The following is a 25082-nucleotide window of genomic DNA, read 5'->3' on the forward strand; positions in this document are numbered from 1 at the left end:
ATGTTTTATGAGCTGTTCAGATATATACCCTTTCATATAATTTTATAAAGAAACTGTCTAGTATAAACAAGTTTTACTAGAAACTTCTTCATTATTCAGACAGGTGTATGAAATTTTATGTTGATCACTTTAGTCATCTCTCTTCAGTATACCAAACCTAGCTTTATCTTGGAACTTTTTACTATTCATAATAATTATAATGGAACAATAGTAGAATAATGATAATAGCCCATGGTTACTGAGTGTTTATTTGTGTCAGGCCAAGATCTCATGACATTTTATGTTCATAGCAACTCTCAATGGTAAATAGTGTAACCCCCTTTTTATTTACAGATGACAAATCTAAAGCATGGAGAGATTAAGTAATTAATTTGCTTTGAAATTCATATATTTGTCAGTGTAAATGATTTAAGCCCAGGCAGTCTGATCATAGAATCCAGCTGTTAACCACTGCATGACAGGATGATCATGAAGTTGGAAAACATAGATAAAATTATTTTATCCTAAATTGCAATATATGTAATATATACTAATAAATCATTTATTATATATTTGCCTGTGTTTCTAGACTTGGTGATCATCCTTTTTGTTAAGCGTAACATTTAAAATTACTTTGTGTTAAATCTCTTCTTGCTAATTAATAACCCCATGAACAAGCCTGGCTGTTTGAAGCATTGTGAGTTTGTGTTCTGCACCCAGCAGCTTGATGGCAGCGGAGACTTGACCTTTCTAATTGGAGGCCTGTGCTTCACTTCTCTTTTAGTTTGAGGTTGTAGAAATGTTAATTCAAGTCTCTGTTTCCTCTATTCCTGGAGAAATCTTTGATTTCCTGATCATGAGCAGTGATCAAACAACAGGATAAATTCTGGCTCTGCAAAAATTACTTTGCAGGCTCCACACCCAGTGAGGGTGAATGATTGTGAGAAACTGAGAACTTGGAAAAACTTATTAACTTAGGGTTGATAATGGAACCAGACTGTTGGACCTTTTTGTACTAAATATATCTGTTCCTAAAAAGTTCGATGGTATGAGAAAGATTATACAACTTTTTAATGACTTATTTAAAAAATTGTAAGTTACCTGTTTGTTTTTTTAGCTGTCAGGGAAGGGCGTGTAAAGACAACTATGATTTCATATCTAAAATCATAATTTAGCATCTTCAGCTAACATAAAAAATGGACAGAATATTGAAATATTAAGCCCAAAAGAATGCAAAGAGCTACCTGAGCTGTTATTTTACGGTAAGCTATTGTGCTATTTGATTAGAAGGAAATTGATTGTTTATCCCGTCCGTCTCTGCTTTTTCCTCCCTAGACTGTGAAAGCACTAAACCACTTAAAAGAAAACTTGAAAATCATTCACAGAGGTGGGTATGAACTGTTTTTTTTTAGACTAGAAATTAACATTTTTCCTTAATAGGAAAAAAAATTAAAAGTTACAGTGTATTGTATAACTTTTACTAAAATACTTGTATTTTTAGCAAAACATACTATATGTACCCTAAAACTTTATTATTAATTTAGGATTTTTTTCCCTTTGGGATTCTATAAATTTCAGTCTAACTTATTAGAATGTTGGGGCTTAGTTGAAAAATAATTATTCATTTGCCTGATAGATAATTAATGTTTCTCTGTCTATACAAATAAGGCAGGAAGGTGAACCTGTGGACCGTCAAAGAAGGATCTGCAGGATAGCACCCTCGATCATTTTAAAGGCACGCTACTGTCCCTATCAAGTGTTTCTTCTTTACTTGGGAGGATATTTTTGTAAATTGAGAAAGATTCTTTAATTAGTATTTTACATTGAAATTCCTCTAAAGCATTTGTATTTGTGAAAACAGTGATCTTGGCCTTATTTAGACACAGGTCCAAATTCAAACATTTGGTGTCTGTCTTTTGGGAGACAGTGGGATTCCTGAATTTAATTCAGCAAATAGTTTAAGTAGTTGCTCTGTCTTATTACTATGCCAGACTCGGGGTAGTGAGGCAGTGGCTTTGAAGAGGCACAGTTCTGTACCCTCAGTAAATCTGTAGTGGACAAACCCAAGGTGATACATGGCAGTGTGTGATTCAGCCTGACAACACAGGAAGGAAGGAAACAGTCGTATTCAGAGATGCGAAAAACCTTGAATTCTAAGGTTAAAGGGCTCTAAGGTTGTGATTAAAGAGATTAGTAATTAGGGCATTGATTTAAGTAATTTTTATTTGAGGTTGACCCTGAACGACTGCAATTAGTTAACCTCGAACATCAGAATGTTTCATTTAATTTTGCCTGGCTTAATGCTTGTTAAAGATAATTTTGGCTAGCCTTCTTATTTTCTCTTTTGTCCTAAAATCATGTAGGATTAGGTTCCTAAACAAAATTATTTTGTTCCTCTTGTACTTCATCTTGTTCTTGTTTTGGATTTTTTCCCTCCCTTTTTTTGTCTATATTTGGTAATTATGGGAGTATTACCTTAGGGCATCTGACAATTACCTTAGGGATTCTCACCAATCACAGTAAAGCACTAAGACACTGCCCAAGGTTAAATAAAAGGGAAAGGCTTCAAAAATAACTTTGGTTTTCCTGTGACTAAGTAAAATGATGAATTTATAGCAGTCTTTTTTACCAGCTAGGATCAGGTAGCTTTTTTTTTTTTTTGCTGTAATTAGAGTGCTTTTGATTACAAGTAAGAGAAAATCCTGTTAACTGGCTTAAACTTCAAGGAAACTCATTATCTGTCGTAGTAAGTCCAAAGATAGGGTGGCTCCAACACGATATGATTAGGGCTCAGGCTCCCTTCTTCTGGCTCTGCTCTCCTTAACATGTTGGCTCCATCCTCAGGGTAGTAACAACTAAAGCAGGTCCTGTGTCACACCTAGCATAACAGCCTCTTGAAGAAGAAGCTGTCTCTTCTTGTGTGGCTGTCTTAGCAGCAGGGAGCTCTTACTTACTTGTCTCTCACATTTTCTCTTGTCTCCTTCATGCCCTTACCTAAACTAGTCCCTGGCAAGGAGCATGAGGCTACCTTGATAAGCTTAGACCAATCAGGACCCCGTGTTTGGAGGTGCGGATAGATGTACACAGAGGAGGATGGATCTCAGTAAAATGAAAGTTCCATTAGAAAGGATGATGGCATGCTTAGGAGTGGATGTTTGATAGGCAGTCAGCCGTGTCAGTGATGGTAAGCATTCTTTTCTGGATTTTTTTGTAGGTCCCCTTCTGAGTTACAGACAGATATTTTTGTATCCTATATTTATTTCTGTCCTTTTTATTCATGGAACCATGACAGGGACAATTAAATGCCTCGAAGGATTGAGATAGGGACAGAGAATTAGTGAGCAAGGGCAGGGAGAATTGTCCAGCTAGCTGATTTGCACACACTGGCAGTGAGTGAGTTGATGGTGAGTGAGGAGGAGGTGATAACCTAGGGGCCAATGTGACAAGACTGTGTAAAACCTGGAGAACCAAATGGAAAGGATTCAGCTTTCTCAGGTGTGCGGGAAAGCACACACACTCTGAGAATGGTAAAAATGAATCTAGTTTCTCCAGGATGACTCTTAAAGAAGGTTGGTTGGGAGAAACTCAATGAAGCCATCTAAGATCAGAAAAATCTCTCAAGGAGAAATAATTATTAAGTGGATACATTTACTGAGTACTAACAATGTTCAGTTTCTGTAATAGGTGTTTTCATTTCCACAATCCTATAAGTTAGGAATTATTACTTATATTTTGTAGATGAGGGAATTGTGGTTGCTAAGTGAAAGTTCAGGAACTTGCCCCAGGTCACATTGTGAATATCAGGCCCAGGTCTTGAACCTTTGCTTTTTTGATCCCGAAGCTTGTGGTCTTTTAGATGTACTGGATTGGATACTTTCCTAAGTTAGATAAAGCTCTCCTTTAACTAAATTGTGAGTTTATAATTTGTATACTTTGCATTTAGTTGTATAATCTTTGACACGTATTGTAAAGTAGCTTAGTATACTCTTACAGATTAAATTCATCCTGCATGTTTTGACTGTTAAGTAATGAATTTGAAACAAGTAAATGAGTATGTCTCTTGATGAAAACAAAACTTTATAGAATGCCTAAATTTAATATGAGGAGTTTTTTGATAATGAGTTTTTAGCATTCAGAAAATTTTTTTCATCTTAGCTATCTGAATTTTAAGGACTTGATCACTTATGTTTTCTAAGGTTTTTCAGTATTTTTCCTTGAAATACTTTAGAATATAGCTCGTTTGATTACTTGAACGTTGAGTGACATCTGTGTCTTGCAGATATCAAACCTTCCAATATTCTTCTGGATAGAAGTGGAAATATTAAACTCTGCGACTTTGGCATCAGTGGACAGCTTGTGGACTCCATTGCCAAGACAAGAGATGCTGGATGCAGGCCATACATGGCAGTAAGTGCAAAGGCCAAACCTTCTTGCTTGACATTCATTGCACAGAGAGCCTGTGCCCTTTGGTGCTATACTACTAAGGAATCTGCTTTGGTCGTGCAGTTTCACCATACTAGAATATTCTCCTCTTCCACGAAGACCAAACTCAGTTCTAGCTCTTCTATGAAACTTGGCGAAATCATCCCAGTGAACTCCTGTTTCATTGTCTTACCGTATTCCTCTTGCCTGGCACTGAGCATTTATGGTCTTTTCTGATTACTGTTTTTTCATTATATTCTAGTTAGTTCTCAGAAGGCCTCTTTTGTACGTCTAGACCCCCATATGCTGTCTTGACTCTAGGAGGTACTACAGTCAAGTAGTAGACATATTGATTGTATGTTTACAATCACTGTTACAATTGATTGTATGTTTACAATTGTAGTAGACATATTGATAATGTAAGTGGTGCTGTTTCTGGTTAGAGAAGAATAGGAAGCCGAATTCCTCATAGAACTCAGTATGTCTCATAGCATGTTCAGAGGTAAGAGAAACTCACTGACACGTGCAAGGTAGAGGCATTAGTTATTTCTCAACCTGGAGTGTTATAATTCCTGCTGATGCATAGGAAAGCTACTTATACTGATATGTTTATTTTGTAACCAGCCAAAATACTGATCTACCTCTTTTTTTAAAAAATTAATTTATTTTTGACTGCGTTGGGTCTTCGTTGCTGCTCATGGGCTTTCTCTAGTTGCGGCAAGCGGGGGCTGCTCTTCGTTGCGGTGCGCGGGCTTACCATTACAGTGGCTTCTCTTGTTGAGGAGCATGCACTCTAGGTGCGCGGACTTCAGTAGTTGTGGCGCACGGGCTTAGTTGCTCCTCGGCATGTGGGATCTTCCCAGAACCAGGGCTTGAACCCGTGTCCACTGCGCCGGCAGGCAGATTCTTAACCACTGCGCCACCAGGGAAGTCCCTACCTCTTTTTTGAATAGGTTTCAGATGGCACTCAAGGTACCATTCTGCAGGTAATTTTTGCCTTAGCATTCCTCATATTTATTGATCTTTCTCATATCTATCTACCTACCTATAATCATATATATTTTGTTACTTTTCTCATGTTTATTTTTGTTGCTTTGCCTAGAACTGTATCAATGTTGAATGACAGTATTGATGGTAGGATTCTTATGTTGCTTGACTTGAAAGCAAATGTCTTTTTCTGGTTTACTAAGTGTATGTGTATATATCTGTGTGTGAGAATGTGTGTGTGAGAGAGAGAATAAGAATGAATCAGAAATGGCTATTAAATTTTATTAAATGCCTTTTTGGCCTTGTTCAGTGTATGATAAAATGTTTCTGTGCAGCTGTTGATATGACACATCATAGTAACATATATTTCCTGTGGTTGAACCGTTCTGGCATTCCAGAAATAATCCCTACATGGTTCATAGTTTATGTGTTTAATATATTTTTACATGTGCTATATTAATATTTATGATTGCTACATAAAAATGTTTGAGATTGGTTTGTAGTATACATTGTAAAGGTTTTAGATGGGCTATGCAAGTTTTAAAAATCGAATTGGGAAAATTTTCATCTTATTTTATTCATACAGTAAAAAAGTATTGATCACCTAGTAATCAAAAACATAACTTTGGCCTCCTTGAGCTCAGAAAATTTTCCCCAGAGCTCAGAACAGTTGTGATGGTATAGTTTTCTGTTCTTTGAGGTTGAAATCCATCTTGGCCAGGAGTCTTTGGGGAAAGATACATAATTCTTTTTTGTTCTAAGATTTTTTTTTATGTGGACCATTTTTAAAGTCTTTATTGAATTTGTTACAATATTGCTTCTGTTTTATGTTCTGGGTGTTTGGCTGTGAGGCATGTGGGATCTTAGCTCCCCGACCAGGGATCGAACCCGCACCCCCACTGCATTGGAAGGTGAAGTCTTAACCACTGGCCCGTCAGGGAAGTCCCCATAATTCTTTGAAAACTGTGAAATTTTACTGTTTCCTTAGCATCACACATATGCGTGGGTGGGTGTGCGTGTGTATACATATACATACTTTCCTTTTCTTAGTTGTTTTAAATGTTGGGTGTAAGACCTGTTTACTGCAGTGTTTTAAGTACCAATTATGTGGTAGTTTTAAAATCTGTCCAATCTCTTTAATACACCTCCCTTCAAAAGGCGGTGGCTAAGTACAGCCTTGAGTGTGGACTGAACTTAGGCACTCACTTCTCATGAGTAGCATGTGGCAGAATGACAATGCATCCCTCTGAGAGTTGGTCATAAAGAGGCATGTGGCTTCGTTCTTGGTTTCTTTCTTGGATTGCTCACTCTGGGGGAGGCCAGCTGCCATGTTGTGAAGACACTCAGGCAGCTTTACAGAGAGACTCATGTGGTGAGGAACAGAGGCTTCCTGCGGTACTGTGTGAGTGAGCTTGGTGACGAGACCTCCTGCCCCAGTGAGGCCGACAGCCCTGGCTGACATCTCAGTTGAAGTCTCATGAGAGACCCTGAGGCATAACCACCAACAAAAATGCTCCCTGAAGCCTGACTCACAGAAACCTGAAATAATAAATGTCTGTTGGTGTCAGCTGTTAAGTTTTGTGGTGCTTTGTTACACAAATAGCTAACCAGTACAAAGTGATTCATGTTAATCTTTTTACTTATTACTTGCTTTCAAAGCATTTTAGTCCGTACGTTTCTGCCTTTTGGGACATATTAAAATTCTTCTTTTAGCATGATAAATGGTCAATTAAAAAATGAAATATTGGAAAGGGTCTGTTCTGTATTATAATTATATTCAGCACTATTTTTTAACTGTTTATTTATTTTTAATTTTTTTTGGTGGGGGGCTGTGTTGGGTCTTAGTTGCTGCGTGCGGGCTTTCTCTAGCTGCAGTGAGCAGCGGGGGCTACTCTTCGTTGTGGTACGTGGGCCTCTCATCGCTGTGGCTTCTCTTGTTGCAGAGCACGGGTTCCAGGCATGTGGGCTTCAGTAGTTGCAGCACATGGGCTCGGTAGTTGTGGCTTGTGGGCTGTAGAGCGTGGGCTCAGTAGTTGTGATGCACCGGCTTAGCTGCTCTGCGGCGTGTAGGATCTTCCTGGACCAGGGCTCGAACCCATGTCCCCCGCATAGGCAGGTGGATTCTCAACCACTGCACCACCAGGGAGGTCCCTGTTCAGCACTTTTTTGCCATTTTAATATAAAAAAAATAGAGGAGTTCAAAATTTGAAAATATTGAGATTGTCAATTTCTCCTTATTCCTTGGTTTTTATTTTGTATACTTTAATACAAAGTAACTTGAGTTGTGTATTTATTATAAATTATATGTTTTGGATATAAAATTGTTTTATCTACTACTTTTTTGCTGTTTTTGTTAATATTATAGACCCTATTCTCTAAGTTGATATTTTCCTCTTGTTAATTTTAAAAAGCTTTTTGTTTTTCAAATCCGTACTTCTGACTTAGATTTAGGATACAGCATCTTTAATTAGTTTCATGGATCTTAAATCTCCACTCCTCTCAAAGAATACTTTTCAAAATATTAAAAATATTACATGTACAAATAGAGAACGAACATGTGTCAAAAATATATTTAACTCATTAATGAGAAAACTGGACAGACAGGTTAGTGAAACTGGCTCAAAGAACATTTGCATCATTCTGTATTTACAGTCACTAAAGAAGGAATATTGCAACAAGATGGCTAATCAAAATATAAATTTGCTAATTATCTCCAGGTCAATAAAATAATAACTTTTGGGGTTGTTGGACAGAAATCATTTGCATCCCTACCTGACAAAAATCTGCAGGTTATTGTGTAACTTAAGTGTCTGGGCCCTAATGAAACAAGTACACTTACACAGTCCTTGGGCAGGCTTGCTGGTGCTCCACTGTGACACTGAAAGGAAACGGAATCCTTTTTTGGATTTATTTCCCGGTGTTGGATAAGTTTTTCTAACACACACATGATAGGCATTATAGCTGTTTGTGACATAAACATACAGCAGTTTTAGAATGACATTAGCGCTGTAACCACAAATAATAGGTGCCCATTTTAAGCATACAATTTGAATTTTGACAAATGTAGTTAGTCATATAATCACCACATCAGTCAAGATATAAAATATGTCTCATATTTTATAGGATCATTGGTCTTATTTTCTGTCACTGTCGGTTAGGTTTGCTTTTCCTCAAGTTCTTTAGAAATGCCATCCTACAGTCTGTGTGTGTTTGTGTGTGCTTTCTTTTGAAGATGTATCGATGCTGTCCGTGTGTATTTGTCGTTCAGTCTTTTTATTGCAGAGAAGTTGTTATTGTATCAATAGACCACGATTTATTTATCCATTCCGCTGTATCTTGTCATTGCTGAGTTTTTTAGTACGTGTTATGTGTATTAGTCATTCGGTTTTTTTATTGCGGAGAAGTTGTGCATTGTATCAGTAGACCACAATTTATTTGTCCATTCCACTGTGCGTATCTTGACGTTGCTGAGTCTTTTAGTACCTGTTATGTTTCTCCATTGATTTAGATCTTCTTGCTGTCTCTCAGTGATGTTTTATAGTTTTCAGCGTGGATCTCTTGCGCACCTTTTGAATTTATTCCTGAGGAATTCATGTTTTTCGATGCTAATATTGTAAATGGGATTTTTAACTTTTTCCCAATATTTTGCTATTATTATAGAGAAATAGAGCTGGTTTGCACATTTTGACATTGTGTCCTATGATCTTGCTGGTTTCACCATTAATTTTAGTAGGGATTTTCTAACTAAACAGTTGTAGAAATCCAAATGTTTGTGAGTAAAAGCCGTGCTTTTCCCCCCTTACCTTTTTGTACTGGCTGGGAACTCCAATATAATGCTGAATAGAAGCAGTGCCTTGTTCCCAGTATTAATTAGGAAGGACGTGTTCTGTATTCCACCACTAAATATGATGTTAGCTGTAGGCTATTTTACATACATTTTATGAAATAAGAAGTTTCCTTCTCAGTATGCTAACAGTTGTTAAATTTTATCAGATTCTAATCCTACATCTGTTGAGATGATCGTATGACTTTTAAAATCATTCTATAAATATGGTACATTACATTGATTTTCAAGTATTAAGCCCATATTATCTTCCTGTGATATACCCCACTTGATTATGATATATTACCACTTCGTATGTTGCTAGATTAGATTTGCTCATATTTTAACAATTTTTGTGTCTGTATTTATGAGGGATATTAATTGTCTTGTAATGTTTTGGTCAGGTTTTCATAAATGGCTATGCTGGCTTCATAAAATGGATTGAGAGGAATACCCTCCTTTTCTGTGTTTTGAGAATAATTTGAGTAAGACTGGTGTTATTTCTCCCTTGCATGTTTGAAAGAGTTCACCAGTAAACTTACCTGGGTCTGGACTTTGTGGAAAGGTCTTTAATAACAGATTCATTTAAAAATTTAAAAAGTTTTGCGGTTATTCAGATTTCTACATTATTTTTGTAGGTTTTCATTTTCAAAGAATGTCTATTTCATCTGTTTCTGTAAGATCAATAGTAATATCCCCTCTTTCATTCTGACTTTAATAATTTGAGTCTTCCCTCTCTTTCTCTTGATCAGTGTAGCTAGAAGTTTGCTACAATTTTGCTAATCTTTCCAAAGAATCAACTTCTGCTTTTGACATTTTGTATTGATTTTTGTTCGCTGTTTCACTTACTTCTGCTTTACATTTTTTTTTTTTTTGCGGTGTGTGGGCCTCTCACTGCTGTGGCCTCTCCCGCTGCGGAGCACAGGCTCCGGACGCGCAGGCTCAGCATCCATGGCTCACGGGCCCAGCCGCTCCGCAGCATGTGGGATCCTCCTGGACCGGGGCACAAACCCACGTCCCCTGCATCAGCAGGCAGACTCTCAGCCACTGCGCCACCAGGGAAGCCCTGCTTTACGTTTTATTACTCCCTTCCTTCTCCTTGCTTTGAGTCTAGTTTGTTCTTTTTCTGTTTCCTTAAAGCTGTCAAGTTAGGCTGTTGATTTGCAATCTGTCTTCTCTTCTAATATATGCAATTACTGCAGTAAGTCTCCCTCTGAGTAGTACTTTCACTGCATCCCACAAACTTTGGGTAATTTCATTTTGGTGATTTCACTTTCATTGAAATTGAACATGAGTACTGTGAAATAATTTACTGAAATTATTTCAGTAAATAATTGCATTGATTACTTCATTTTGTAACTTCATTTTATTAATATTTAGTTCAGAATATTTTTAAACTTTTTCTTGAGACTTCTTCTGTGATCCATGTGTTATTTAGAAGTGTGTTCTGTTTTTAATTTTTTCTTGGAGTATGGTTGCTTTACAATGTTGTGTTAGCCTGCACTGCACAGCAAATGAATCAGCCATACACATACAGATATCCCCTCCCTTTTGAACTTCCCTCCCATTTAGGTTACCACAGTGCATTAGGTAGAGTTCCCTGTGCTATATAGTTCCCATCAGTTGTCTATTTTATACATAGCATCGATAATGTATATGTGTCGATCCCATTCTCCCAATTCCTCCCCACCCCACCCCTTTCCCCCTTGGTATCCATACATTTGTGATCCATGTGTTGTTTAATCTCCAAATATTTGGGGATTTTTTAGATATCTTTCTATTATTGATTTCTAATATAATTATTTTGTGGTCTAAGAACATGCCTTGCATGATTTCACTTTTTAAACATAAAGTGTGTTTTATGGCCCAGATCATGGTTTATATTAGTGAATGTTCCATGTGAGCTAGAGAAGAATGTGTATTCTGCTGTTGTTGGACGGAGTATTTTCTCTCTTGGTTGACTATCTGGGATTTTTATGTAATGTGTATCTTATCAGGTAAATAACTATATTTATATCTAAAAGTAAAAGTGAAGAGCTTCCAATGAATATTTATGCAACACAGTACTCATATTCAAAACAAAATGCATAGGTCTCCAAAATAATTGTTGCTGACAGGCAGAGAACATAACACAGTGACCATTATGCTTCTCTGGACGTTTCTTTCAACAGCAGTTACTGTCAGTCTTAGCTAAGGATCCATTGTCAGCTCTGTGCTACTGATAGCCTCTCTCTCTTTTCTTTTCCATCCCTGGCACACTATGTAAATAATGGTCCCTTATTTCAAGGAAATGTAAAAATGCTCCCTTCATAGAAATTACTAAAAATGATTTTTGCTGTTTTTATGATAGGATAATATATTATGATACTGGCAATGCCTTAATTTGGTTAACAATTAGACTAATTGACAAATATCTTTAAAGATATAGATGTAAATCTATATCTTTTAAAAAATATTTATTTATTTATTTTTGGCTGCGTTCGGTCTTCGTTGCTGCACGCAGGCGTTCTCTAGTTGTGGCGAGCGGGGGCTACTCCTCGTTGCAGTGCACGGGCTTCTCACTGCGGTGGCTTCTCTTGTTGCGGAGCACGGGCTCTAGACGCATGGGCTTCAGTAGTTGTGGCACGTGGGCTCAGTAGTTGTGGCTCATAGGCTCTAGAGCACAGGCTCACTAGTTGTGGCGCATGGGCTTAGTTGCTCCATGGCATGTGGGATCTTCCCATACCAGGGCTTGAACCCATTTGCCTTGCATTGGCAGATGGATTCTTAATTACTGCACCACCAGGGAAGTTCTGTAAATCTATATCTTTAAAGGTATAGATATTTAGCTTTATGATAAAGAGTGGAGCAATTATAATAAAGTTAGCTCATACTTGCTTTTGTGTCTCAAATATACTGTGGTATGTCCTTATTCACTGAAGCAAAAAGTGATAAGATTCTAAAACTTAGTCTTTTTTTTTTCTTCTTTTTACCATTACTTGCTACTAATCTGGCCCTGTAATTCTTTATGATTTTCCTTTTTCCTCCTCTTTTCTCCCTCTGTCTGTTCTCAGCTTCAGTTTTGTAAACTCTTGTGCGTCCTTAGGGGGAAAAATTAGGCTTGTATTCCCTTTATGGAGGAAGCCGTTGAGTTGGGTCTTTCCTTGCTGTTCGTTTTCAGTATAATATTGGCTTCCTATTACTCCCAGTCTGGCCCTAGACATGGATTCCTCTAGGAGTGTGCTGGTGTTCTGGCTGCCTACCCAGCTCCTGCTTCCATTACTTGCTCCTGGAGGGTGTGTGTAATGAATGACGGTGATTTCTCTTTGTGTTTTAGCCTGAAAGAATAGACCCAAGTGCGTCACGACAAGGATATGACGTCCGCTCTGATGTCTGGAGTTTGGGGATCACATTGGTATGTTCATGTTCACTCAATCTTGTCATTGTCGTGTTATAAGACATTTAGAGATAAAAGAAAATTTAACCATAACCAGTCTTTCACCACTCATAAGAACATATCCGGTCTCTTCTAGTCTTTGATTTTATATACCTATTTCTCCCTGCCCCCCAAGTGTAGAAAAACAAGTTTTTATCTTAAAACTCAAGCTAGAGTTGATTATTTCCCTTGTGGTTTTGTGAAGTGCCTAGGGCTCTTTAATGTAGTGGCCCTGGATCTCTTGGCCACGGATACTAGGAGTCAGAACTGCGCTCAGAGCAGGAACAGGGAGGCCAGCTCACCTGCAGTCGGTGCAGCAGTGCAGCTGCGTCCCCATCTCAAGCAGGAGTCGTATGTCCAGTAATACTGTGGACAGTGTGTGTATTAGGTGCACATACTTATATATATGAAGGTAGTTATATACTACTTGGAATCTTCTATTCACCGAATAGAAAAGTCACACATGCTGAAAGTAATTCCATTGTTGAAGGACAAGAACCACCGCGGTGACAATTCTCAATGAAAGTTCTACCTTAGAACAACACTGAGCGAGAATAGTAAGAAGACTACTTAGTTTGTAACTAACAAGCATGATGAAATAAACTGTCTCACCTGTGGACTGTATTGAAATTTTGGTTCTATTTTAAAAACAGATTCATTTGCTGATTTCCTTATTACCAAAATCTGTTTTGAAGTTTTAGATTTATTTTCTTGTGCTTGCTGTTTTACCAGGGCTGAATGGCATTTTTCTGATCTCAGAGCAGCTTCTTCCACATTGGATGTGAATTTTACATCAGTATAGGTGGGGCTGTGTCCTGTTTGGTAGGCAACCCAAAACTTTTCCTCCCGTCTTAGTAAGACCCCAGAGCCCCGAGACACCAGGTTCAGAGCAGTGAACTTTTCCTGTAGCTTGTTAAGTAATCTCCATTTGTTTATTGGCATTATATGGCACTAAGGTCCTCTTCCTGAGGATCACACACCCTTGTGAGTGTCCTTGGTGAGTCACTGTGCCACACCTAATGAATTCTCCGTCTAGAGACATGAAGGCTGACAGCTCAGCTCCGCACAAGACTCCATCTGGTTTCCCTTGTGAGCAGACATGGGAGACACCTCGTGGAGTCTTTTCTCAGCATGAAGCCACTAACCAAAGGGGATTCCTTCCCCGTTAGTCAGGAGAGAACACAGAACTTGGGAATCTTAGGTCTGGTGACTGGAGCAAGACTTATAGCTGACAACTGAGACAACTGTTTGCATGTAAGAGGTAATCACGACTCAGAAATACCTATCTACGTCCAAGCCAGTTATGCTTAAAAAGCAAGTTTTTACTTTATTGTAAAAACAAAATTTTGTTCTGTGAAAGGTTTTAACATAGGAATTTTTTAAGCAATTTCCTTTAGTACCTCTGGCTAAACTTTGTTTAAAAGCAAGGCGTTCAGTACTTATAATTGCTTTTTAATTTTTCATAGAGACATTATTTTCATATAATATTTTTAAAATTATGAGATGTGTGAAATTAACTCCTAAGATCCTAAGTCTTTCACCTTATGATGTTGTGTCCTACTGTTTCCTTCTCTTATTAAAACCTGTTCTCAGGAATGAATCTAATGAAGCAATTCCCATTGCTGTGAATAATCAAGGAGGTTTACTTCTTCCCAAGCGTTTGTATTTTTATCAAAAAGAAACCTCAGCCAAAGGAGTGGATTTGCGTGTGTGTGTGTGCGTGCCCACCTGCCTGCTTTCCCACAGGCGCAGGTGCAAGTGGAGACGGTGCTGAGCTGCAGGAGGCCTCTTCTGGGGAAGAAGGCCCTCCCATACCAGCTTCCTGTCGGAGGACGGCTTTATGATTGCTTGCTCGCCTTCCTTTCATTGTGCAAACTGGTACTTTAATATTTGACTAAACTGACAAAGTCAAATCTCAGTGGAAGAAGCTCCAAAACCATCTTCTCAGATAGTGCTCTGTCTGTCATGTGCCATCTCTGATAAGTTTGGGGTCGCCTGTCAGTGCACGTAAAATGGGGTTCATTTAGGCCATGCTGCAGACTTAAACCTAGTTCTTAGAAAAAGCACAGTTTCTAGGTTTCCATTGTCCTCAGAACAGAGTGGGAGAAAGATGAGAATACAGTTCACAAATATGTTTGACCTGTGGCAGATATGGACATACTATCTTGATTTCTAAATATCCCTTCCACTTAGCCATAATTCTGAAGATTGCACCTCAACCTGATCTTGATTTGAGTCAAGGCTTTTTCAAGAGTTTTGCTTGGAGTTTAGATTTACAATGTGGCCTTTCCAGTGAGGAGTAATAAGTACTGGATTAATAAGTAATGCCCAGTGTATTTTGCTTTTTCCTCTGTGTTCTCTTTAGTACGAATTGGCCACAGGCCGATTTCCTTATCCAAAGTGGAATAGTGTGTTTGATCAACTAACACAAGTTGTGAAAGGAGACCCACCACAGTTGAGTAATTCTGAGGAAAGGGAATTTTCCCCAAGTTTCATCAACTTTGTCAACTTGTGGTGAGTATTTGATTTATGAATGCTCAGAGATATACGGTGAGAGGACAGTGAGGTGATTACTTAATCTTAGCAACACTGGTACTTTATACTGGGGAAGGGGAGCCTGCTTCATATCGCTCTGTCTTCTCAGCTGGGACTCTGGATCACTGTGGCTACATGGAAGGCTCCAGCTAGCCTGGAGAGGCATCACTCTCTTATTCTGCTACTCAGGTACTGATGAAAAACAGATGTGGGTGGTGGAGAAGCTGCTGCCTCCAGATTTCTAGTACCTTGTACAAGAAATACAGCCTAGGTGAGATTGATCATCTTATTCTGATGTGGTTCTAACAATGAAATTGTACCAGAATCACTTGGAAGCTTTTACTAAGTTAAGATCCTGCCAGACTTTCAGGGGTGGCTCTCTGCTCTGACCTGACACGTAACCCAGCTGGGTGTATGTAGTAGTGTCAGGCCCAAAGCTCAGTTGGTAGAACCATATACTGCCTCACAGAGACCTTATTCCAAGGAACCTTATTCCAATAAGTTTCCTTATTCTAGGAACCCCACACCTGATATTGTTCACTCCCCTTTTTACAGGTGTGTATGTGTTTGTAGCATGTAAGGATAAATATACACTGATATGGCAACAGGACAGTCATGCCTTGTTATCTAAATTTTAAATAAAACCTGTTTTGTTATCATTTGAATATTTTTGATAATTATTCTGTTTATCCAACATGATTTAAAAGTAAGATATATTTATGAGCAAAAAGCCAGAGCATTTTGTATATTTTCATTCTTGAAAATGCTTTTCTTTTTCTTAATTTTTTCTTTCCAGGAATGCTGTTTCTCTCTGCTCTTTTAGGTCCTATAAGACTAAGACTTAATGTTTCACGGTCTAGCATTGCCCTCTTTTTGAATATGTAGAAAACATTTGTTTGGCTCCAGTTTTCAAGTCCCTTTCATCTTCTCTAACCAAATTCTACTTTTGTGTTGGTTTTCAGAGGGGAGAAGAATACCTCAAGATTTTTAGATAGAAGAGGGCCATAAGGATGACGCAAATTGGCTGCTTTTTCCTTTTAAAAAACCATCTACTTTTACCAATTTGCACACATATATACAGTATATAATTGCAAAATGTGATCATTTTATATATTCCACTTTAATGAAATATTTGGTTAAAAGAATCTGTGTGAGTCATAGAGCATAATGTCTAAAATAATCACCTGGGAACACTCCACCAGGATTGCTTTCTTCTTAATTCCTGATCTCTCTGTTGGTTTTGTTATATATATATATTTATATTTATATTTATATTTACTTTTTATTTCTGTGTCCCGTGGTGCAAGTTCTCTCCCATAAATAGTGGTTATAGACTTGAATCTCACGTTGTTTTCCCTGAGTAGGTACGTAGTTCCATCTCATTCCAGATCATTAAGGTCTGCAGTTGGAAGTATTATCTGTTTTTGTGATATGCTCGTATCAGCTCTCCACATTTGTCCATTCTCCCTTCTTCTATCCCTGAGCATTTTCTAGTATCTAACCTGGATCATTCGGATTCCTATTTGGTTTCCTCATAATCCAATATCACCTTGTTCCAAGCCATTTTCCTTCTTTTTGTCACAGCTGTATTTTTTTATGATGCATGTCTATCCAATCATTACTTCTTGTCGAAAACTTGTTTATAACGTGCGTTCTTAGTGGAGTGCTGTCACCCCCAAGGGACAAAAATTTGTTCTGGAGAGCCAGAAAATCTTGCATAGTATAATGGTTTGTAGCAGATATGCAGTATTTAACTTTCATGGGAAGGGAGGGTAATAATGAAAAAATGATGAAGAAGCATGAAGTCTAATGCTAAGAAAAGCAACAAATGAAAACCTACTATATAGCTCAAGGAACTCTACCCAGTGCTCTGTGGTGACCTAAATGGGAAGGAAATCCAAAAAAGAGGGGATAAATATATACATATAGCTGGTTTACTTTGCTGTACAGTAAAAACTAACACAACATTATAAAGCAACTATACTCCAATAAAAATTAATTTAAAATAAAAAGAAAGAAAAGCAACAGACTAGAACATAAAGCTGCTTTTAATGGAGATGAGATTATGGAATAGTCTAAAATACACTTAAAATAAGTATATTTAAGATGCCCAAGGAAGTAAAGGTGTAAGTTTCATTAAAACTGAGGAAGAAGTAAACAGAAATGAAACAGTTAGCTATGAAAACTAATTAATTAGAAGGCTTGGGAATGAAAAAACATAGCTATTGATACAAAGATACAACATATGTGATGTACTCTGGACTGAAAACACTTGAAGACAGAGTTGGGGAACTGGAAGATGGACTTGAAGGGTTTCCCCAGCATGATGTAGACTAATATGTATGAAAGAAAATAGTTAAAAATCAGTGAGAAGAGAATGAGTAATTCTAAGATGTATATAATGGAAATGAAAAACAGCTCTGAAAGTGGAGAAGCAATATTTAAGGAGATAATAGTGGAAAAGATTTGAGAATTGATCTAGGATAGGTGCTCAGATTTCAGTTAAAGTCTCTGTATCACGTAGGATAAATAAAGGTAAATTTATACGAAAATTCACTGAAGCAAAATTGCAGAACAATGATAAAGTAAGAGTTGGCAGGAAGAGAACTTAGAGTGCCTGCAAGAATGAATGAATCAGACTGACAGCAGACTCGTCATCAGCAACACTAGTTGCCAGAAAACAGTGGAGTCATAGCTCCAGAGTGCTGAGGAAAAATAATTGTCAACCTCATCCTAAAGTTTTATACATGGGCACTCAATTATCATTCAAAATGAGGAAGTATAGATTTTTTTTTTCCAGGAAGGGAAAGCCTAAGAGTTTACCATTCTTAGATTGTTTTGAAAAGATATATTTGACCAAGAAGAAAAGTAAGCCCAGCAAAAGGGTGTTGCAGGTTGGTTCCCTGGAAAGCAGGCTTTGGGGACAGTAAAAAATGTACAGGAAGTTGGTTAAGTGGTAGGTAGTGATCTTTGGATCAACAAACAGCAAAGGGAGGGAAAGCAGGGCTAGGCAGAAAGGGGAGTTGGGCTGCAATGCAGCCTTAGCCAAAGCCCCCACCAGCCCTGTAGGAAGCTGTGAAGCTGGGCTGGCCCTCCAAGGTTGACTCGTATGGGAGGAGGGTCTTGGACTTTTATGCCCCTTTGTGGATCAGTCATTAGATACAGGCTGGCGCCAGAAGGCCAAGGTGGCTGTCTTCAACTGATGCCATCCCTTAGAAGCCACAACCGAGGGCTGCCTGCTGGCAGCCCTCCCAGCAGTGGAGGAGTAAGTCCTTCATTCCTAAAGAAGGCATCTGTGTAGCACAGTGAGGCGTCCACTACAGAAGGTGCAGCTGTGAAGAACAGCACTGAGTTTAGATATAGGAGACCTGTATTGCCCAGATTCACGTCTGATACTAAAAAAGTGAATGTAATTGAGGTTGGAGGAGAGTGGTGATTAAGGTACGGTCCAAGATAGATCAGGAAAATACAAAATGAAAGCACTTCTGGCGACATTAATTAGACAGGGTAGAATTCAAGGGGAAAATGTCAGGAGGGCAGAGGTTTTTAATATATCAATATAGTCCTTATGAAGTTGTACTACTGTGAACTTTTGGAACAAAGAACACAGAATTAAGATACAGAGTGCAAAAATGTTTTAGTTCTAAGGATAAGTTTATAAAATTCATATGTAGCTTATCTCCCAGACTCACTGGATTACAAGTTTCTCTTAGGGTAGTGGCCGTATATATTTAGAAACACACAGGCACACAGACATATACACTTACAATCTTATACTTACACATGCATTCATACGTTTAACTACATAGTATTCTAACATGTAGCTATGCCATGATTTATCCAATTTTCACCAGTTAACTTGTTTCTAATTTTTCACTAATGCTCCTACGTTGAGTATCTTAAGGGCAAATCCTTAGATTGTAGATTGCCTCATTTTTTGTGTGTTTTTTATGTTTGGCAGGTTGTCTGCTTTGTGACTTTGTATCTGAAGGGGAAAAAAAACTGCTTATTTGATTGTAATACTTTGTTCATGAAAATAAAAGTACTTGGGTAACTGTGTGTCCATTTTAACGATGTTAATTTTTGTGTTATTTTAGCCTTACCAAGGATGAATCCAAAAGGCCAAAGTATAAAGAACTTCTGGTGAGTCTGAGACTTGGGGAGTTGGAGCTGTCTCCTCACTCCTGAGCCCTCCAGCATGCTGTCCACTAAGCAGCAGCCGGCCTCTCTGTCCTAGACTGATTGACCTTAATGAGCGTTGTTAAAGAATGTTTTAAAGCAAAGAGATTTGGGAAGAGAAAATGTGTAGGTCTAGTTTTCCTACTAATTTACTAGCTAGATTCTCATGGAAAATTTTGGCCTTCACATGTTATAAAAACTACCCGAAGGAGCTTGAGCATTCACTTTGAGGAGCCGTTTCCACTGCGTGGTCTGTGTGTATAACACGGCCATAGGAACTTACTGTGCTCATCCTGCCTTTATTAAAAGCTCTCACACAAACTGGCATCGTATGGCCAATTCTCATTTCTTTGAAAGTTCTCACCCTTCCATGGAACTCGGACTTTTTAAGCAGTCTACCGGATCTGGCCTTGGTCTTGGCAGTGAAGAAAGTCCTGTGACCTAATAATGTGGGAATATTTTAGGAAAAGACCCACTTGTCACACTAGCTTCTGGTTCTCCAAGGATGTTAGGTAGAACTCCAGTCAACCCCAGCACTGACTAAACGTATTTGGTTAGTGTACTTAGCAAAGCTATGAAAGAAAAATATCGCTGGGGGTGGAGGACGAAAAAATGAGTTTGCAAGGCAGGTACAGAGCCATAGGCTTTGGAGAGCACAGCGCACAAGCTCAGGGGAGAAGTTTCCATTGTGCCTCTTTTGGAGTGGGGGTCAGAAGGGTCGAAACTGAAGCCTTTTGGTAAGGTCCTTCTGCTACATGTGGGGAGATATGGGAGGTTGGGGTTTATGCCTGTGACCCACGAGGAATGGCGACCGTGATTCATGCAGTTCTTCTTGGCTCTCAGATGGCGGCGGAGGCTCCAGCTATGCTTTGTGCTGAGGAATGTGCCGTCCTGGTACACAGATAAGCTTGCAGACCTCACAGCCAGGGCGGCTCCTCCAGAGCCTGACACCGTGCATCGTATCTCAGCGGCTCACCCCCATTAACACGTCTGCGTGGAGTGCAGACTGTGCTTGCCTTGCTACAGTCATTTACAGCTCGACCTGGCTGGAGCCTGCAGTTCTGTGCTGTGTCAAAACTGGGAAAAGTTCCGTGTGAGCTCTGATACGAATATTGATCATTTTTCTTCTCTTTTTCTGTTTTTCAATATTCTTGCAGAAACATCCCTTTATTTTGATGTATGAAGAGCGCGCTGTCGAGGTCGCATGCTATGTTTGTAAAATCCTGGATCAAATGCCAGCTACTCCCAGCTCTCCCATGTATGTCGACTGACATCGCTGCTACGTCAGACTCTAGGCAAAAGGGCTGAGAGGAAGCAAGACGTAAAGAATCTTCATCCCGTACCACAGTGTTTTTATTGCTCGCCCAGACACCATGTGCAATAAGATTGGTGTTCGTTTCCATCATGTCTGTATACTCTCGTCACCTAGAACGTGCATCCCTGTAATACCTGAGCGATCACGCAGTGTTAGTGCCGGTCAGAGAGACCTCATCCTGCTCTTTCGTGATGGACGTATTCATGAAATGTGGAAGTTAGTATGATCAATTTGTTGACCGTGATTAGATCACATCTTAAATTCATTTCTAGACTCGAAACCTGGAGACGCAGCTACTGGAATAGTGTTCTGTCAGACTTCCAAATACTGGAAGGATGCGGTGATGGGTGCGCTGTGTCTGAACACAGACTTGGGCTGGAGTGAGAAGAGCGGGCACAGCCAACGAGACGCATTGCCTTCTGGAGCTGGGAGACGGAGGAGGGATTTACTGTCTTCACCAAGTGCAATAGATTTACTGATGTGACATTCTGTTGCTTTACAGCCACTGTCGATGTCTGGGGATGGATGTACTTAGCCAAATTCCTTCCCTGTTAGAGATATCATGTTAAATCAGAGGGAATTTATCTTTACCAAAAACCACGTTGCGTTCAGAGAGGTGAACATTAGAAGATTGAGACAGGACAGAACGTGTTTTTTCCTCCTTCCCCAGCCCTCTGCTCTTCACTGGGGAGACTCAGGAGTCTGCCACTTGTCAGAGAAGGTGCTGATCCTAAGAATTTCATTCTCAGAATTCGGTGTGCTGCCAACTGGATGTTCCACCTGCCACAGACCACCTGGACTGGAAGAAGAAAAAAGTACGGAGGGCAAAGTTTACAGCTGTTTTTAATCCTAGAATCTTATGGAACAACTTGCAGCAGCTGTATATTTCCCCTTGGTCCCAAGCCTGATACTTCAGCCATCATAACTCACTAACAGGGAGAAGTAGCTGGTAGCAATGTGCCTTGATTGATTAGATAAAGATTTCTTCTAGGCAGCAAAAGACCAAATCTCAGTTGTTCGACATCACTGGCCCAGGTCTTCAGCTTCTGCATCTCTTTACCCACCTGTGTGGTCTATTGCCACTATGTGACTTTTGCTTAATCCAATATTTCGCCTTTTTCTCCTGTATCAGAAACATTTATAATTACCAAGGATGTTCCTTACCAAGGATTTTTAGCCCCCAGTCTCTCACATGCTCTACTGTTCAAAAGGCTGAGAAGCGTGGGGCCTAGCTGATGTGGTAGGTAATGAAGGAGCATCTTTTCTAGAGAAAACCGCTTGACCAGAGGAGGATGGGAAACGGCAGTCTCTTAGGTGAGATCATCACCTGCGAGAATCTCTAGCAGGTCACCACCATTTCTTGGAATTGGGAGTCTACAAAAACACAAAAACCAAAAAACCCCCGAAGAACCCCAGAATAGTTCTAAGAGGCCATTTAAACCTGCCATCTTCTGCTGTCCTTCCTCCCTTACCCATGGGCCGGGTCTCCGTGGTTTCACTCTGGCCTCCCTGGCCCCGAGCGTTTGTGTGACAGTCGGTCAGGCAGCACTGTGAGTGGCTCACGCACACTGGAGTAGAAAGCTGCCATGGTCTGAGACGCAGATGGGGCTGCGACGGAACCAAACAGTGGTAGGTGTTGCTGTGTCTCCTCCCAGGTGACGGTCACAAACACTTCTCAACAATAAAGGGAGAATGGTGCTGTTTACAGTTACATCCCTGTAAATTTCAGAATTCACCCGTGGTTTATCGCTTTGGTCCACTTGCCTGGTTTTCCTGTTTTCTCCCCCATGGCACCTGAAGCCCAGGCTTCCCAGTGCTCTACAGGAGGCCCTGCAGTGTCTGCCTCTGACCACACCAAGCCATCATCCTCCACCGTTCCCGGGGACTCCAGAGGAATCTGCATCTCTGCTGTCAGCCTCCTGTGTGGCTCAGCATAGGGTCACTTTGCCATATACCAATGGAGATAGAAGCAATTCTGACTGTCCAGGAGCTAATCTGACCGTTCTGTTGTGTGGATGACCACATAAAAAGGCAATTTTAGTGTATTAATCATAGATTATTATAAACTATAAACTTAAGGGCAAGGAGTTTATTACAATGTATCTTTATTAAAACAAAAGGGTGTATAGTGTTCACAAACTGTGAAAATAGTATAAGAACTGTACATTGTGAGCTCTGGTTATTTTTCTCTTGTACCATAGAAAAATGTATAAAAATTATCAAAAAGCTAATGTGCAGGGATATTGCCTTATTTGTCTGTAAAAATGGAGCTCAGTAACATAACTGCTTCTTGGAGCTTGGAATATTTTATCCTGTATTCTTGTTTGAATTCTTCCTCTATTTAAGATATATACATGGAATCGAAGTGTTTATGTAATAGTTCTATCCTTTTGCCTGCAGGTCAGTTGTAATAAATCTAGGATGTGATGATGACTTTGTAATTTGATTTTCTGAAGTCAGACCCTGAGAGGGTCAGTTCCATTGGAATTATCCAATTCCAAGTCAATTCCATTAAATTATCTGTGCATTTCACATGGGGGAAAATTTTCTTCTGGAAGTGTGTACGGCTTCTTTCTTTTTCTCGCCCCGTCTCTGGCTGCCGTTTCTCTGCTTATCCTTCTTGGAAAAAAGCTTTGCGTTCTGTTTGAGCAGGCGTGATGATGGGGTCAGTTCAGATTTGTTTCTTTGTTGGTTGTCCTGGCTTGACCCAGCATTTCTTACTGCTGAAGGAGGAGGGTGCCGTGTCATGGTGGAGAGACAGCCTGTAAGAACGCGGCCTGCCTCGGCCCGACATCTGGCTGCCAGCCCTGCTTTCTGCTTCCAGTCCTGTGGCTGCTGGGTAGGCATCAGATGTCAGCTCATGCATTCATTCACGGCTACTCGAGAGAGGAGGGGTGGGGGGAGATTGGTGGGTCAAAGCCCTGCAGAGGTCAGACCTGGGAGGTTTATGGATGGAGGACAGTGGAAATTAGCAAAAAGCCATAGAGGCCTGGGAACTACCACAGAGAAGAATCTGGAGCTCCAGCCCCAGGACTGACCTGTTGTGCTCCCACCTGTCGCTTGTTGACAACATCCTGACTCATTGAACATAGACTAACTAATCCAGCACCTTACCCTTTTCCTGTGCCTGCTGCTAACCTGATCTCGGAGGCAGCAACACCATTACAGAAGCAGGTGTGGTAGGTATCGAGCATTGTCCGAGGAAGGGTGTGGCCAGAGGCATCCTGACCCCTCTGGCTGAGCCTTATCTGCTGGGGAACGGAGACCCCGTGGAGTTTCCAGATCCCAGCTGAGCACCAGCTGTGCGCAAGACAGAGTGTCGTAGGTGGACCATGTACTCAGTGCTTCGTGGACCCTACCTATGTTTGCTAACCTCAGCTTATCCTGACTGTAGCCTTCTGAAGCAGGTGGTAGAGGCCCTTTTTAGAGATTAGAAAAAAACAAGGCTCAGAGAAGTGAAGTTCTGGCTCTGATAACAGAGTAGGGAGGAGAGCTGAGACTCACATCCAATGCTCCCCGTGAGAAATGACATTAATTAAAACATGGCCATCAGGAACGGGTTGCGCTGAGTGCGGGAGATTGAACTATGGGGGTAACTCCACTCACAAGCCTCACCAAGGCCTGCCTTGCTGTCTGGAAGTCCTCGTGGCCCCTGTGAAGGCAGCTGTGTAGAAGGTAGTTACTTAGAACTAACCAGAGAACTCTAGGTCTTAATTCTTAAGCGCAACATCTGAGAATTCAGTGTAGAAGGATTGAGGTCCCCATCAACATGATGACGTAATGTGGCAGTCACTGAAGCAGGAAAAGGACTTGAGGTGGCTCTTTTAGTATTAAAATGCCCTTTCACTTCTTGATTCCATCCGTCTGTCTTAGCTGCAGGAGGATAGATTGGGGATGCATGAAGTCTTGAAAGTGCCCAGATGCTGGCTGCCCGTCTTAGAGGTGCAGAGGTGCTTTGTGTCCCCAGCTCTTAGCCAGAGGTGTATGCTCCAGTCACATCCACAGCATCTGTGCTTGTTACTTGAAATGCAAGGGGTAAAGAACCTAAAAACCGTTGGTCTTGACCTTGTTGGCTCCCTTAAATACCTTGTTAACTGGTTTGAGGGAAAATCCAATCAGCAATGGGTGGCTTCCTTCTGAGGGTCCACTGTAAGACAGGTGTCGTGGAAAGTTGGTATTAGACCATGTAGTGTAAAGAATGTCTATAGTCTGTGAAACATCAGCTTCCATTATCTTCTGGGGATTTACTACAGACTAAAGTGATGTATTGTTTGGTCTTCTCCATCTTTCAGGTAAATGAATGTCCAGGAATTGTTATCTCAAACCTTGAAATCATCATATGGGTTAATAACTCAATATCCGCAATAGCAGATTTTTTCTGATGATATGCCAAAGTGTATTTATATTTCTTAAATGTAAAACGTGAT

The 25082-nt window shown here is 39.9% G+C and overlaps 1 protein-coding gene across 6 annotated transcripts in view; it reads left to right on the forward strand.

The window, feature by feature from the left end:
• Positions 1-23187, forward strand: part of MAP2K4 (mitogen-activated protein kinase kinase 4) — a 105014-nt gene extending 81827 nt beyond the window's left edge. For 2 of the 6 annotated variants that reach the window (XM_027131083.1, XM_027131082.1), the window contains 6 exons: positions 1315-1366; positions 4259-4386; positions 12528-12605; positions 14992-15140; positions 19259-19304; positions 20498-21169. In XM_027131083.1, the coding sequence (XP_026986884.1) occupies positions 1315-1366; positions 4259-4386; positions 12528-12605; positions 14992-15140; positions 19259-19304; positions 20498-20611 (567 nt within the window). In that variant the 3' untranslated portion in view covers positions 20612-21169. Of the gene's footprint in view, positions 1-1314; positions 1367-4258; positions 4387-12527; positions 12606-14991; positions 15141-15270; positions 15433-19258; positions 19305-20497 lie in introns of those variants that run through there. The other 4 variants (XR_003438054.1, XR_003438055.1, XM_027131079.1 and 1 more) reach the window with 4 other exon arrangements.
• Positions 23188-25082: the final 1895 nt, after the last annotated feature.

Source organism: Aethalodelphis obliquidens, unplaced genomic scaffold, assembly GCF_003676395.1.
Source record: "Aethalodelphis obliquidens isolate GAN/ISIS:26980383/991018 unplaced genomic scaffold, ASM367639v1 scaffold38, whole genome shotgun sequence".
Taxonomy (NCBI): Eukaryota; Metazoa; Chordata; class Mammalia; order Artiodactyla; family Delphinidae; genus Aethalodelphis; species Aethalodelphis obliquidens.